Source organism: Mirounga leonina, unplaced genomic scaffold (genome assembly GCF_011800145.1).
Source record: "Mirounga leonina isolate KUSES-001 unplaced genomic scaffold, KU_Mleo_1.0 Mir_224, whole genome shotgun sequence".
Taxonomy (NCBI): domain Eukaryota; kingdom Metazoa; phylum Chordata; class Mammalia; order Carnivora; family Phocidae; genus Mirounga; species Mirounga leonina.
This window is the reverse complement of record NW_023270615.1, coordinates 21,106,046-21,122,343: the sequence shown is the minus strand read 5'-3', so window position 1 is coordinate 21,122,343 and position 16,298 is coordinate 21,106,046. Positions and strand designations below refer to the sequence as shown.

Here is a 16,298-nt window from a genome sequence, read left to right as displayed (position 1 = left end):
CGCTCAGGCAACAGCTTTTATAAAGTATGCAAATAGGGGCGCCTGGGTGGCTCTATTGGTTAAGTGTCTGCCTTCGGCTCAGGTCATGATCCCAGGGTCCTGGGATCAAGCCCCGTGTTGGGCTCCCTGCTCAGTGGGGAGTCTGCTACTCCCACTCACTTTCCCTCTGTGCTCTCTTTCTCTCTAACAAAAAAATAAAATCCAAAAAACTGGGGCGCCTAAGTGGCTCAGATGGTTAAGCGTCTGCCTTCAGCTCAGGTCACGATCCCAGGGTCCTGGGATCGAGCCCCGCATCGGGCTCCCTGCTCAGTGGGGAGCCTGCTTCTCCCTCTGCCTCTGCCTCTCTCTCTCTCTCTCTGATTCTCATGAATAAATAAATAAAACATTAAAAAAAAAATCCAAAAAACTAAAATAAAGTACACAAATATATACAGCTCTGTGGGACCACACTGTAAAGCTTGCGGACTTCCAGATCAAGGCAATATGGACGTGTCCCCTGGCTAACAGTTGCAAAAACTGGGTCTTCAGACAAGTATATAAACTTCTTTCTGGGAGGTATCAGTGAGCTGGAGTGAGGCTGAGAGACAGCACAAATGTGGTGTCCCCTGGGGCACATTCCCGAGGGCACCTTTTTAGCCTATAGACAGAGTGGTAAACCTGAAGCCTGCCCCTCAGGCTGAAGCTCTATCACAAGTAAATCAATCAATCAATCTCTGCCTCCCCTACCCACCTCAATGTGGGCCTTTTGGTATGAAGGAGTTGTTCAGCTAGTTTTCAGGTCTCTTTCCCAGGAAATTGTAGGTCTGTGAGAGTTAGGTGACTTTAGGATCTTCCTATGCTGCCATCTTATCAAAATTTCTCAAGGGTTTTTCTTTTTTTTTTTTAGGGATTTTATTTATCTATTGGGGGGAACAAGCAGGGGGAAGGGCAGAGGGACAAGCAGACTCCCCGCTGAGCAAAGAGCCTGATGTGGGGCTCAATCCCAGGATCCTGAGATCATGGCCTGAGCTGAAGTCAGATGCTTAACCGACTGAGCTACCCAGGCACCCCTCAAATTTCCCAAGTTTAAACTCAGTCTTAAATTATATACTTTGATTCAAGGATATTCTCAGAAGACTAGAGAAGGAATATTAGATTAGATTTTTTTTTTTTAAAGATTTTATTTATTTGACAGAGAGAGAAACAGCGAGAGAAGGAACACAAGCAGGGGGAGTGGGAGAGGGAGAAGCAGGCTTCCCGCCGAGCAGGGAGCCCGATGCGGGGCTCGATCCCAGGACCCTGGGACCATGACCTGAGCTGAAGGCAGACGCTTAACCAACTGAGCCACCCAGGCGCCCCTAGATTTGATATTGTTAAGACCCAGTTTGAAACCTAAGAATCATAAAATTAACTGTGATCTCAGGCAAGTCAGTCACCTGCCTTCACCCCAAACCCAATCCACAGGACTCTGTGAATCATGTGGGAAAATTGATATGGAAGTACTTTATATAGTCAAAAGCACCAACTCAGTCTAAATTATCTACCATTATTAATGTTATCATTATTAAAGGTATCACCTACTATCTTTTTATATTCCCTCTAAACCTATGTGCCTTATTTATGTGCCAACATGTTCCTCAGGAATAACTAACATTCTAACACTGAGAAGCTTTAAAAACCATTTTCCTCTGATTCAAGTATGGTTTTATGTAAATTAGGAAGTATTATATAGAGCTATATTGTCCAATATTGTAGGCACTAGCCACAGGTGCTCTTTTTATTAAAAAAAAAAAAGATTATTTTTAAGTAATCTCTACAACCAACATGGGGCTCGAACTTCTAACCTTGAGCTCAAGAGTCACATGCTCCACCAACTGAGCTAGTCAGGCCCCAACTTAAATTTATATGAGAAATGAGAAAACAAAACAAAACCCCACAAAACCCCACAAAACCCTTTAACTGACATCAGGCCGTTTATATTCTTTGTTTTATCTACTTAGCATGAACAATTATGTGTCCTAATGCAAAGATACTAATGTATTTGATTACAGGTTACTGCTCAACGTGTTGGAGTCATTATATACCACAGAATACATGCGTATCCTATTACCTCAGCAGAATCCAAAATTTACTGAAGTCAGAACCAAATCAGAAACAGTTGTGCACAGAGGATTTTTAGGACAGTGAAAATACTCTATATGATGTTAGCATGATGGCTACATGTCACTTGTCCAAACCCACAGAACATACAACACCAAGAGTGACCTTTAATGTAAACTATGGACTTTGGGTGATGACGATGTGTCAGTGTATGTCATCAATGGTAACATATGTACCACTCTGGTGGGGATGTTGGTAGTGGAGTGCATGTGTGGGGGCAGGGAATAGGGGAAATCTCTGTACTTTCCTCTCAATTTTGCTAGGAACCTAAAAGTGCTCTAAAAAAATAAATACCTTTAAAAACAAAAAAATAAATCCATCCCAAAGACTTTAGATAAATTGTGAATCTGAAAAATCTCTCCACTAAGCAATAAACAGAATATTCATTATATTTAAATTTCAAGTAAACCTACCAGACAGATTCCATGAATTGTGGATACAGAGTTTTGTAGTCATTGTCAAAGTCAATCCATCGGCCAAGTCTGGTAACAGTGGACTTTAAGAATATGAATATTAGAGTTATTAGACACTGATATTTGTTATCGCACATCAATGTGTGTCACTTCTATCATCACCACATACAATGATTTTGGGAAAACAGAACAAGCAACGGCTCAGGTAAACCTATACCGTAAACAACGCACTATGTAGGGTTAAGAACAGTTCTCTTGGCATTCATTCTCTTGGCAGATGATGTCACTTACAAATATTAATATTCCTTTATAAAAGTCTACCCAAATTACCATTTGGCAAATAACACAGGTATAATTGTTGCTGGCAAGAATCATCAATGGATGCTAAAATTCATAAACAAAAGTGTAAGAAATAGGATATTTGCAAAGACTCCCCAGAGCACACTTAATTACAAAGGAAAAACTGCAAATCAACAACAGAGAAACCTGACATATGTTACCTTAGTGAACAAAATTAATGTCACGAATGAGACATATTAGTGTCACAGGCCTCCTGATAATGACAGACTGAGAAGCGCATGATGCCACTCCTGAGCATTCTTGTCAAAAATGCATATATAACCCAAACTTAATCATGAGAAAACATCAGACTTTGGGGGACTTTCTACAAAATAATCAGCCTGTACTCTTTAAAAGTGACAAGGTAGGGTGCCTGGCTGGCTCAGTTGGAAAAGCATGCGACTCCTGATGTTGGGGTTGTGAGCTTGAGTCCCACCTTAGGTGTAGAAATTAAATAATAAACTTAAAAAAAAAGTGATAAGGTCATGAAAGACAAAGAAAGATTGAGGGAATCCTCCAGACTGAAGTAGAATAAGGAGGTCTAACTATATGCAATGTATGTTCCTAGACTGGGTCCTGGATCAGAATTAGTGGAAAACTGGTTAAATTTGAAGAAGATCTATTATACTGTATCAGTGTTAATTTCTTGCTTTTGATAATTATGATTATTGAAGGTGTTAGAATTTGGGAAGTGAGAGAAGAGTATAGGAGACTTCTTCATAACTGTTTTTGAAAATTTTTTTTTTTTAAAGATTTTCTTATTTATTTATTTGGGACAGAGAGAATGAGAGACAGAGAGCATGAGAGGGGAGGAGGGTCAGAGGGAGAAGCAGACTCCCCGCCGAGCAGGGGGAGCCCGATGCGGGACTCGATCCCGGGACTCCAGGATCATGACCTGAGCCGAAGGCAGTCGCTCAACCAACTGAGCCACCCAGGCGCCCTGTTTTTGAAATTTTTACTAAGTCTGAATTATTTCAAACTGAAAAGCTGAAAGATAAAAAATAATTTTAAAGAAAAAAAAAAGCCAAATGCATATCATATTCATTAGATTTTTCCTTCTGGCAACCAGGCAAGAAAGTTTGACGGAATCAAGTTAGGTTTAAAAAAAAAATTTTTTTTAATTTATTTATATATATATTTTTTAAGATTTTATTTATTTATTTGACAGAGTGAGAGACAGCGAGCGAGAGAGAGAGAGCACAAGCAGGGGGAGTGGGAGAGGGAGAAGCAGGCTCCCCACTGAGCAGGGAGCCCAATGCGGGGCCTGATCCCAGGACCCTGGGATCATGACCTGAGCTGAAGGCAGACACTTAACGACTGAGCCATCCAGGCGCCCCAAGAATTTATTTTTAATAAAAAAATTTAAAAATTAAAAAGTTAGGAGAGAATCGAGGACCTTTCATTTTCAGGTTGAGGAAATCAGGTTTTATTCACCAATGAAGAGAAGCTACTCAAAATTGTGAGCAGGGAAGACCACGATGAGCAGTCTTGCGGGAGAGATAACCTGGCAGGAAAGTGCAAAGAATGGGAGCAGGAGCCCAATCAGAAGATGGTTACAGAAACTCAGGGAGGGGGGTGGGGGGCCAGGGACAGGTTGTAGGAATGCAATGACTTGACAAGAGACACCGAAGAAGAAAGACTTGATAGGATTTGGCATTTGATTTGATCATGAGGATAGTGTGTGAAGCCTGGAAGACAGATACTATCGGCAGAATAGGGAACTTGGATTAACAGCAAGTTTGAGAAGTCGAAGTGGTAAGAGAGTGAGATGCAAAAAAAGTCAGACATGTTTTTAAGAAACACAGACACACTAGCTGGACAGCCAGGGAGGAGAAGGGGCTCTCTGCTCCTCTGCCCATCAGAACAAGAGAGACAGGAGCTCTGCCAGCCCTTCAGAGGACTTACAAACAGATGTAGGTAGGATGCGAGTCAAATTAATACAACAGTGAGGCCAAATCTGAATTGTTTTTAACACCAGAATTTTTTTTTTAAGATTATTTATTTATTTATTTTAGAGAGAGAGAATGAGAGAGAGAGCACATGAGAGGGGGGAGGGTCAGAGGGAGAAGCAGACTCCCTGCTGAGCAGGGAGCCCCATGCGGGACTCGATCCCAGGACTCCAGGATTATGACCTGAGCTGAAGGCAGTCGCTTAACCACTGAGCCACCCAGGCGCCCTAACACCAGAATTTTTTTACTGCAACATTCGAGTTTATCTTTTTGCTAGGACAGCCTGATTCTTGTCATACACAGTGAGTAGGTAAGAGATTAAGTACTGAAGACCAGTCAAGCACACAGAAACCAAAAAGAGAGGGTGCAGTTTAAGCTAACAGCTTAATAGAGTTGTAGGTGAAAGCTAAATACTTCTTTAAAGAGGATGGTCAACCCTCTTATGTCACAACCTCACACAGATAGCCATACTTTTGTACGCATCTCATAAAAAGCACAAAAGGAGTATAAACCTTTTCAACTCCCACTTAAAAATTAAAGTTTTCGTTCATTCTACCGAAAATAACCCAACATACCTTCCACTCAGTAGAATATCTCATCACAATTGCTCGGCACTGATTGTTATACTCTACAATCCCCATTTTGGCTACATCCTCTGGTCCTCTGATTCCCAGTGTCTTATCAATTTCATATTCCTGAAAATTTGCGATAAGACTGTTAACATCCTTGCCCTCTGAAATAAATGCAATTCAGCAACTCTAGAAAATAACACAGATTTTAAAAAATTGGATCTCAAAAATCTATAGAGAAAATGAACTATACATAATATTATAGAAACAAAATACATTATAGGAAAAATTCATGTTAACATATTATATGATGAAATCCAATGCTTAATAAAAAATCAGAATCTTATAAAGCTGGTGACTCAAACATACCACAGGTAAGCCATGACAATCCCATCCAAATCTTCTGTCAACATGAAACCCACTCTGGTGAGCATATCTGGTAACTATATCTTTAATCGTCCCTGCAAGTATATGTCCATAGTGAGGCAGTCCAGTTGCAAAAGGAGGCCCATCATAGAACGTAAATCTAACAGAGGTAATAAAAAGGTGTTAAGTGACTTTAAAACCGCAATAATTTAGGATAACACTTTCCTACAGATAGCTCCTATCATAGTAGAGTCTCCAGGGAGAAGAAAAGCAGCAAGACCAGAAAATTCACAGACATAAATGGTTAGATATTTACTGGAGGTCCTGCCTTCAAAAAAGCTAGTTATGGCGGAGTTGGAATGACCTCCATCAGACTATCCACACTTAGCTTATTAGTTCCATGACATAAGGCAAGTTATTCATCCCGATCCTGAGTTACCTCATCAGTAAAACAGGAACAAACACCTCATAGTTTTTGAAACATAGTTTTGAACAAATGATGAAAACAGTACAGAAAGGACTGGTTTTTAAGTGAATGGAGACTGGAGGCAGGAAGTACTCCAACAGGAAGCGAAGACCAGTCTAGTGTTTAAATGAGGGTGGTAAGAATGAGAAAAATGAACACAAGAGGGTGATACACAAATTCTATCCAGACTTCTTAAAGAAACGGGATCTACCTAATATTTAAAAACTCATCCATTCAACATGTACCGACCGCTGAAAGTACCCACTATGCAGAGAGCTAGGAGACTCTGGGAACACAATGAAGCTTCTGCCTTCATGGAACTCAGTCTGAGAAGTGACTATTCTTAAGGACTCTACCATTACCAAAGAAATTCACATACTTTGGCTTATGTTTTGATTGCTTTAAGCATTCCTGAAAACAGTTAAAGTCAGACCAGAACTGCAAGATTTTCTCTTCTTCAGCAGGAAAATTGATGTTTTCCGGAACTTGCTGAACCATTCTGCTGCTGCAAGAGAAAATCGAATTTATTATTCTTAAGAGAAGTCTAGGATTAACAGAGTGGCATACAATAAAATGCATGTACACACTACTACCCATGACACTACACAATACTTTAAAAAACATGACGGTTTTGAATTATAGTTCATGTGCCATAAAGTCCACCCTTTGAAGTGTACAATTCAGTGGTTTTAGTATCTTCTCAAGTTTGTGCAACCATGAGCACTCTAATTCCAGAAACCTTCACCACCGCTTTGCCCGGCCTGCTCCAAAAATCTGTCAACATCAGCAGCCCTTCTCCACTCCCTTCTTCCCCAGCCCCCTCGCAACCATTAATCTGCTTCTGCTCTATGAGTTTTCTTATTCACGGTATTTCATATAAATGGAATCATGTGTCTGGCTTCTTAGAATTACGTTTTCAAAGTTCATCCATGTTGTAACATGTCTTCATACTTCGTTACTTTTTATGGCTGAGTATTTCATTGTATGGATATGCCAAAGTTTATCCATTCATTAGTTCATGGACATTAGGAATGTTTCACTTTTTGGCTATATGAACAATCCTGCTACGAATATTCACATATAAGTTTTTGTGCAGACATATGTACTCAGTTCTCTTGGGTCTGCATCCAGGAGTAGAATTGCTGGATCATATGGTAACTGTGTTTAACTTTTGAGAAACTACCAAAAATGTTTTCTAAAGCTGCTGCCTCATTTTACATTCTCCCAGAAGTGAGTAAGTATTTCCATTTTTCTACATCCTCACTCCTGATTGTCCATTTCTGGATTATAGGAAATCCTAGTGGGCATGAGGTGGTATCTCATTATGATTTTGATTTGTACTTCCTTAATGATTAGTGATCTGACCACATTTTCATGTGCTTATTGGCAACATTTATATCTCACTTGGAGAAATTACCATTCATCCTTTGTCCAATGTATAAACTGGGTTGTCTTTTAATTGTTGAGGTGTAAGAATTCTTCATATATTCTAGACACAAGTCCCTTCTCAGTTACAAAATTTGCAAAAATTTTCTCCCATTCTGTGGGTCGTCATTTTTTAAAAAAATATTTTATTTATTTGAGAGAGAGAAAGAGAAAGAGTGCAAGCAGTGGGAGGACCAGAGAAAGAGGGAGAAGCAGACTCCCTGCTGAGCAAGGAGCCTGATGCAGGGCTGGATCCCAAAACCCTGAGATCATGACCCAAGCTGAAGGCCCAGGCGCTTCACCAACTAAGCCACCCAGGCACCCCCTGTGGGTTGTCTTTATTTTCTTCACCTTACTTGCTAAAACACCAACACTTTTAATTTTAGTGAAGTCCGTTTATCTACTTTTTGTTTTGTTACTTGAGCTTTGGGTGTCATATTTAAGAAACCACTACCTAAAACAAAGTTGTGAAGGTTTAGCTTTTAATTTTAGGTTGTTGATCTATTTTAAGTTATTTTTGTATACTGTGTGAAATAGGAATACACAGTACTTTTTTAAGATTTTATTTGAGAGAGAGAGGAGGGAGGGAGAAGCAGGCTCCCCGCTGATTGAGGAGCCTGATGTGGGACTCAATCCCAGGACTCCAAGATCACAACTGAGCTAAAGGTAGATGCTTAACTGACTGAGCCACCCAGGTGCCCCCAGTACTTTTTGATTATTGTAAAACTTGTTCCCAAATCACATTCTTCACTTACTTCTTAACTACAATACAACATTTAGTAGTTGTAGACAATACACTTGTAAGAGGAGACAAAATCTTGGAAATTTATGTAAGGATACCAAAAATTCATTAATAACCTGAAAAAAGTAAATCTCAAAGTAGGTAAGAATTCTTACCTACACTCACAGGATAGAAAGCACTTCTGTCGAGATAACCTCATTTCTTTGAGGAAAACAGGTAAAACCTAAAAAAATTTAAAGCTGAAAAGATGAGACTCTTACATTCAAATAATTCCTAGCTCATTCCAATTTTCTATTTTATCCCTTTTATTGCTTATTCATGATATTTGTAAAGGACAAGCTGTATACATCCTGGATTTAGTCCCTAGTGAAAGAAGTCTTAAAGTGGCTTTTTTAAGAGTTTTGCTAATAACCCCTGCAGAAACACCTGATCAATCTGGGGCTTAACTATCTAGTGAGCATCCTCCAACCCATTCCTCCTTAAAGCCTATATATTCTTACTTAATAATTCTAATAAGGTTGGTGACCAGGTTTCCAAGCCAACATTAGATTAAAAGGGGACAAGAGGGACGCCTGGGTGGCTCAGTCGTTAAGCATCTGCCCTCAGCTCAGGTCACGATCCTGGGGTCCTGGGACTGAGCCCCGCATTGGGCTCCCTGCTCAGCGGGAAGCCTGCTTCTCCCTCTCCCACTCCCCCTGCTTGTGTTCCCTCTCTTGCTGTCTCTGTCAAATAAATAAAATAAAATCTTTAAAAAAAAGAAAATAAAAAATAAAAAGGGACAAGATTGCTAATAATGAGAAAACAACAGAGAAGATAGAGAATCTTAAGAACTCAAGAACTTGGGGTGCCTAGGTGGCTCAGTCGGTTGAACGTCTGCCTTCAGCTCAGGTCATGATTCCAGGGTCCTAGGATCGAGCCCCATGTTGGGGTCCTTCCTCAGCAGGGAGCCTGCTTCTCCCTCTCCCTCTGCGGCTCCCCCGTTTGTGCTCTTTCTCTCTCTCTGTCAAATAAATAAAATCTTTAAAAAACAAAACCTCAAGAACTTTAACAGTACAGGTAACTGACTCTAGGAGCAAAGAGACCTACGTACCTCAGCCAATTCTGGAAGCATCAAAACCTAAGCACGACCATTGACCCATGCCATCCAAAAAACAAATTTTTTAAAAAATACATATATATTTTTTAAATTTTTAAATTTTTTTTTTTTTTAACCAGCAGTGTGTCTCCTTTTCTTTCATTTATTTTTGAGATGTGAGGCTGTCTTTGAGTTTTATATATACGGAAAAAAATAAGAGAAGAACAGGTGGGCCATTTAATGAATCCAAGTATCCATTTCTGACTAGGTGTGTCATTAAATGGTATTAAACAGAATGGCATTGAATGGCATTTTGGATCTTTGGATCTTGTTACAATGCCTGGCCTTTCATGGATGGTAAGGGTGTGAATCTGCACTTAATGATTTATTAGGGGTCCTGCTGGTTCAGTGAGCACCTTATTAGAGGCCAACTGAAACTGAAGGGGCTACCACTGAAGATTAACAGATCTTTGGATATCAACACATTTCTTTCTGTCACTTCTAATTCTCCTCGAGGCCAGTTCTAGAATTGCCAGCATCTATGGGAGCTGACAACAGTAGACTTGCCAGGCCCACCTTGGACTGGAGTCAGAACCTGCATTTTAACGAGATCCCAGGGGATTAGCATGCACATCAAAGTTTTTAAGTCACTACTCTCGAACTGTTCTAATCATTATTCAGGAATATCTATCTGAAAAATTTTTATTTTTTTTTTTTGAGAAAATGAGATTTAAGCTTTTGGTGAAAATGGCTCATAAGTTTTATAAAACTTTCTAGGGAGCTTCTATTCCCCAAAGATTAAGAATCAGTGCATTATTATGCCAAACAAAGACTCAACCTAAAGGCACAGGAGGAGCCATGTACCAGTGACCGGGCTATGGCGGCTGCTGAGGAGAAACAGCCCCCATGCATAAATCACAGGATTGCTCTGGCCCTTCATATCCACTGGAGAGCTGTACCTGCAAACAGCATCCAGTAACCACAGGGCATGGGGTGTGGGGAGTAGGAGGAGGAGGGAGATTAATCACCAGGCCAAGCTAGGAAGCAATCTCCGCTTCCTCCCTCTTACCGTAAGAGCAAGTCACAGTTCTAACGACTTACACTATGTGTATTACCATTTTTAAGAGACTTAAAACATACATATGTAAATAAAATCGATGTTTAAGTAATTTTGTACTTGAATTTAGAAGGATAGCCACCAAACTTAACTATGCCTACCATGGTGGGCGGGGGAGGGGCAAGAAAGAACAAATCTTTATTACTTCATACCACTTTTTTGGTATGTATTAACTTTATCACAAAAACTTTTAAAATAAAGAGAAAAATAAATACTGTATATCCGACATACCACCTTCCTAAGGAGAAGCTCTGAAAGTATCATTTTTGTATTAAAAAAAAAAAACATTCAATGACTCATCTCTCCCAACAATATTCTGTACAGACTTTTCAATAGGGCACTCAAGGTCATCATGACCTTCCCCCAAATTACTACTTTTCCTCCTGACCTTTACTCTTACGAAACTCAAGCACCAGGGGCGCCTGGGTGGCTCAGTCGTTAAGCGTCTGCCTTCGGCTCAGGTCATGATCCCGGGGTCCTGGGATCGAGCCCCACATCGGGCTCCCTGCTCGGCGGGAAGCCTGCTTCTCCCTCTCCCACTCCCCCTGCTTGTGTTCCTCTCTCGCTGTGTCTCTATCAAATAAAATCTTTAAAAAAAAAAAAAGATTCTCTCTCTCCCGGGGCGCCTGGGTGGCTCAGTCGTTAAGCGTCTGCCATCAGCTCAGGTCATGACCCCAGGGTCCTGGGATCGAGCCCCACATCGGGCTCCCTGCTCCGAGGGAAGCCTGCTTCTCCTTCTCCCACTCTCCCTGCTTGTGTTCCCTCTCTCGCTGTGTCTCTCTGTCAAATAAATTAATAAAATCTTAAAAAACAAAACAAAACAAAACACTCAACCACCAGGTACATCACACTGAGAAACAAAACCACTTTCCTGATCTACTGCTTTCCTGCATCTGGACCCCTCCCCACATACTCTAGCACTAACCTAGCTTAAGTAATGCACTCTCCTCCCTGAGGCTTTTATCAATCCCCTTTTTCGGAACTAATATCCCCCTCCCCAAGTCCGTTCCTCTCCTACGCCTTGTGGTTTACTTCACACACTCTCCAATTCAACTGTAAATCTACTGCCTGCAGAAGCATTCTTACTGTCTATGCTCTCCAGCGTGTGCTGACACACGGTGAGGGCTCAGAAACAATAGTCTGAAGGATTCCCTTGGCCGGCATCCTTAGTTTCCATCAGCGAAACTCCTCCCACCTGCCTTTTCAATCTATCCCACTCCATGGGATCCTCCCGGCACAAGACAATGGCTAAGAGGATGGGCTTTGGAATTTCCCCCCCCCTTTTTTTTTTAAGATTTATTTATTTGAGAGAGACAGAGTGCGTGTGGGGTGAAGGTCAGAAGGACAGGGAGATGGGAGAGAGTCTCAAGCAGACTCCACTTAAGCCCAGAGCCTGACCTGCCACTCCATCTCACGACCCTGAGATCATGACCTGGACTGAAATCAAGAGTCTGACACTCAACCGCCTGAGCCACCAGGCGCCCCTACTGATACTTGCGTTTTAAAAGTTCACGATACTACTAGGAATCCCCTAAATCAATGACTTTGCTTCTAGTTCCATCCTGATCTTTCTGCAAAACCTGAACGCTAAAAATAAGCCCCACCTTTTAATGAGAAAACCCTCCTTCTCTTCTGGACTCATTCCCAACACCCTTTCATCCCAAGGCAAACCAAAAACTCCTAAGGCCGGAGGCCGTCGTCTCCCACCTGCTCCGCACACCCCCTACAGCTGCCGCAAGGCCCCCTCTCCTGAAGCAACACACACTCCCCCATGCCGCCGTCCTTACGAGGGTCCTCCGGACTCACCCTCTCTGCAAGCCGCACTCAGCCTCAAGGCCCCGAGCCCAGGGCAGTCCCGAGAAGACTTCCTTCTCCCCGCCACAAGCCCCCAGAAGTGTCCGCCCGCTCCCGGCTGCCGACGCAGGCACCAGGCCCACTGCGTCTTCGGCCATCGGGCGCTGTGCTCGCTCCGCTCCCCACCCAGGCGCTTGGCGACCAGCCCTCCCTCCCGCGGGCTAGGACGAGATTCGTGCAAGGAACGCCCGATCTTCAAGTCATTTCCCCACCTTCTGACCTTCTCCAGCAAACTACCGCACCAACTTCCCGCAGTCGCCCAAGGGGCCAGCAGGCAGAGCGGGGGCAGCGGGGGCGACCCCGCGCGCAGGACGGGGGCAGGGTGGCCTGGGCGCCCGTGCGGGTGCGGGGCGGAGGGGGCTTGCCCGAGGAGACCCGCGGGCAGGCCGGGTGGCCTGGGGCGGTCCCGCGGGCAGGGCGGGGGCTACGTGCGGAGAACCCGCGGGGTCATCCGCGGCGACCCTGCAGGCAGGGCGGGGGTACGGAGGGGCCCACGGGTAAGGCGACGGTACAACAGGGGCCCAGGGCGGGCGGGGACCACCCGGGGCGACCCCGCGGGCAGGTCCGGGGGTACCTGAAAGGCCCCGTGTGGGCGCGCCACGAAAGAGCCTCCTCCACGCCGCCGCCGGGTGTCCAGAGGTGATGCAACGCTCTGACAGCGCGGGGCAGGGAGGAAAAGGCAGGGCCACGCCGGCCAATCAGCGTGCGCCGCCGCCCACCCATCAACAAGCCGGACGCCGACTGGTCGCGCGGGCTCCGGCCCCGCCTACCCTGGCGGCAGGGCCGTGCGCGCCCCCTCGCAACGCCTCCCTGGGCGGCGGCGGTGGCTCGGCGCCCTCCGGGCCGTAGACGGGGGCTCGCGGGCGGTGGCTGCCGTGGTGTCCGCTGACTGCGCGCTTTACGCGGTGTGCTCGTGCGTGTCACCTGGCTGCGCACAGCGCACGTGCGTTTCCCTACGCGCAAACGGGGCGACTGCACCGTGCGGCCCCGACCTGAGTGACCGTAGCAAGGTTCAGGGTCGCGGAGACCTGCGGCGGGGCACCGCGGGGTCGGTGAAGCCGCACGGCCCCGGGGCTGAGACCGCTGCGCGGCCTGGGCCGGAGGCGCGCGCCAGGCCCCCGCAGCCCCTCCGGAGCTCCCCTGCGTCCTCCTGCACGAGCTTTGGTCAAGGGCCACGTGCAGACACGTAACAGGAGGGAAGAGAACGAAATGCCTGCTGACCAAATTTAGTTATCCCTGTGTAACGTTTCCTGTGATGAAAGCAAAGTTTATCTGCTTTTTTATCCATCTGCTCGCTTACAATGTATTATCTCTGCTGTGGGTCTGCCTGGCACCTTCCGGATCCGCTGCTTAAAAACCAAAGGGAAGGGCGCCTGGGTGGCTCAGTCGGTTGGGCGACTGCCTTCGGCTCAGGTCATGATCCTGGAGTCCCGGGGTCGAGTCCCGCGTCGGGCTCCCTGCTCGGCGGGGAGCCTGCTTCTCCCTCTGACCCTCCTCCCTCTCATGCTCTCTGTCTCAGATAAATAAATAAAATCTAAAAAAAACCCCAAAAACCAAAGGGAAGTTGGAGCCACGCAAAGGGCAGCGGACCTCGGGCTTTGGCACCAGAGACTGAAGGAAAGTTTAGGCCTTCAAAGTGCAGAGTAACTCTGTAGCAGCTGACTGCATCCGTTAGAGGGGCAGAAAATTACGAGAGTCTGTAGAAGGCACAGCACGTTTAAGAACACTGAGAGTTTGTGCAAGCATTCATTCAACAGTCACTTACACTCCAGGATGAGAGTCAGGGGGTCTCACTACCTTGATGAAATGAGAAACTCTAGGTGGGGACATTTATTTTCTAGAGGTGTTTCTTCAGCTTACTAACTAGAAGTTCTCCACTTTGTGCAGTTCATTTTTACCATCTGTCCAGACAGCCAGATTAGAGCAGGATAGAAGGCTCCCAGATAGATGTGTCCAGGAAAAAAGGTGGGGACAACAGGTCTGATCATTTAAAACATTGAGAAACATTTTATGGTACTGAGAAACATTTTATGGTACTGTTGAAAGATATAAATCCATAAAGAGGTTGAGCAAGTGGAAAAAAAGATTCTAGAAAAAAAGTTATATGTCAAAATCCACAACTTGGATCAGAGTTGACTCCTCACTTGTTAGAGTAGGAGACAAAAGGTAATGTCTAAAACTGAAAAACCAAGAAGACGCCTTGGTGGCACCGTTGGTTAAGTGACTGACTTGGTTTCAGCTCTGGTCTTGATCTCTGGTAATGAATTAGAGCCCTGCATCCAGCTCTGTGCTCAGCGTACAGTCTGCTTCAGATTCTCTCTCTCTCCACCCTCCCCCACTCGTGCTTGCACAAGGGCACGCACTCTCTAATAAATCTTAAAAAAAAAGAAAAACCAAGAAATCACAGCATAAGCATGTCAGGTAATGGAGAGAAGCATCAGAGAACACAAATAAAATTGTTGAAGATGGTTGTATCTGGGGAGCAGGAATTAGGGGTGGGCAAGGATACTTGATGTCACTTGTCTGTTTTGAAGATGGTGGGTGTGACAAATTTAAATATGGCCAAATTCTTTGACACTTCTCCCACTGAGAGGTGATGGTCTGTGTCCCCTTCTCTTTGGTTCTGGCTGGGCTCTGTTGTGACCCGTAGAATATAGTGAAAAGAGACTGGCACCTTCTGCTTCTGACACCTAGTCACCATGCTGGGAGGAAACGCAGGGACAGGCACTGAGTGAGCAAGCCATCTTAGAAGTGGATCCTCCAGCCCCAGTTGAGCCATTTCGGTGACACTACAGGGAGGAGGAATGAGGGGTGCCAACGGAGTCCTGACCAAATTGCTTATTTGTGAGCAAAATTATTTTACTGGGATGACCTGTTATGCGGCAGTAGGAATGTATAAATGTAATCTGCATCAAGAGATGGTGGAACATTTGGATTATTTATCCTGCTGAGTGGTGGTTTTTCTGTTTTCCATCAAGTCTTGGAAACAGGAATCCCAAAAGACTCTTCAGCTGCTTACTTCTTTGGACTTATTTCAAAACAACCCTCAGTTTGTTCCCTGTATTTAAGAGTCTCTTATGGTTGGCCTCCCTTTCTGTCTTTATCTTATTTAGTTGCTGGAGGGGAGGTCGGGGGATGGGGTAACTGGGTGATGGGCATGAAGAAGGGCACTGGATGTAATGAGCACTGGGTGTTAGATGGACCTGATGAATCAATAAAGTCTACCCCTGAAAGTAATACTACACTACATGTGAACCTGAATTTAAATAAAATCTTGAAAGAAAAAAAAAATGTACCAAGCAACCACTCTGTGCTAGACACGGTTCTAGGCAGTTGGGACACAATGGTCAATAAACCAGATGACATCCCAGCCCTCTAGAGTTTATATTCGGTCAAGATATAAATTAATAAATACTTTAATTCCAGATATACACATTGTGGCTCAAGGACCATCCCTGGGGGCTGTCTATATAACACAACTCTGAACAGCGTGCAGTTTGACAGGCATACCTGTCTTGAATCCTAACCAGTTTGATTTAAGGAAATATTAAATCTGCCTCCCTCTTTGGACTCAAGAGTCCTGACAGCTAACTTGGATTTTTCATAAGCCTCTGGTTAAACCAGAGTTTTGGGATTAATGGGCTCACCTCCCATCAATTCCTGGAGGCCAAGAACAGGAAAACTCTACTTGGCATCCTTCCCTGGTCCTCACAGAACTCTTCTATGAGGCTTGTCTGAAGTGTCTTGCATTTCAGTTAGTTGTTCATCAGGACAGAAGTACAGAACTGAGGCTGATCTGTATTCAACTTTTTTTTTGAAGGTTTTATTTATTTGACAGAAAGAC

The 16,298-nt window shown here is 44.2% G+C and overlaps 1 protein-coding gene and 1 non-coding gene across 4 annotated transcripts in view; both read right to left on the bottom strand.

Moving 5' to 3' along the window:
- Positions 1-13,123, bottom strand: part of IARS1 (isoleucyl-tRNA synthetase 1) — a 68,110-nt gene extending 54,987 nt beyond the window's left edge. The window contains exons 1-5 of one of the 3 annotated variants that reach the window (XM_035029275.1): positions 13,029-13,123; positions 6,621-6,746; positions 5,779-5,935; positions 5,416-5,535; positions 2,553-2,635 (exon numbers count right to left, since the gene is read on the bottom strand). In XM_035029275.1, coding sequence (XP_034885166.1) covers positions 2,553-2,635; positions 5,416-5,535; positions 5,779-5,935; positions 6,621-6,739 — 479 coding nt within the window. In that variant the 5' untranslated portion in view covers positions 6,740-6,746; positions 13,029-13,123. Of the gene's footprint in view, positions 1-2,552; positions 2,636-5,415; positions 5,536-5,778; positions 5,936-6,620; positions 7,823-13,028 lie in introns of those variants that run through there. The other 2 variants (XM_035029273.1, XM_035029274.1) reach the window with 2 other exon arrangements.
- On the bottom strand, positions 10,340-10,471 carry LOC118026425. The gene has a single exon (XR_004683575.1). It is a non-coding gene; the product is annotated as a small nucleolar RNA SNORA84 (small nucleolar RNA).
- Positions 13,124-16,298: the final 3,175 nt, after the last annotated feature.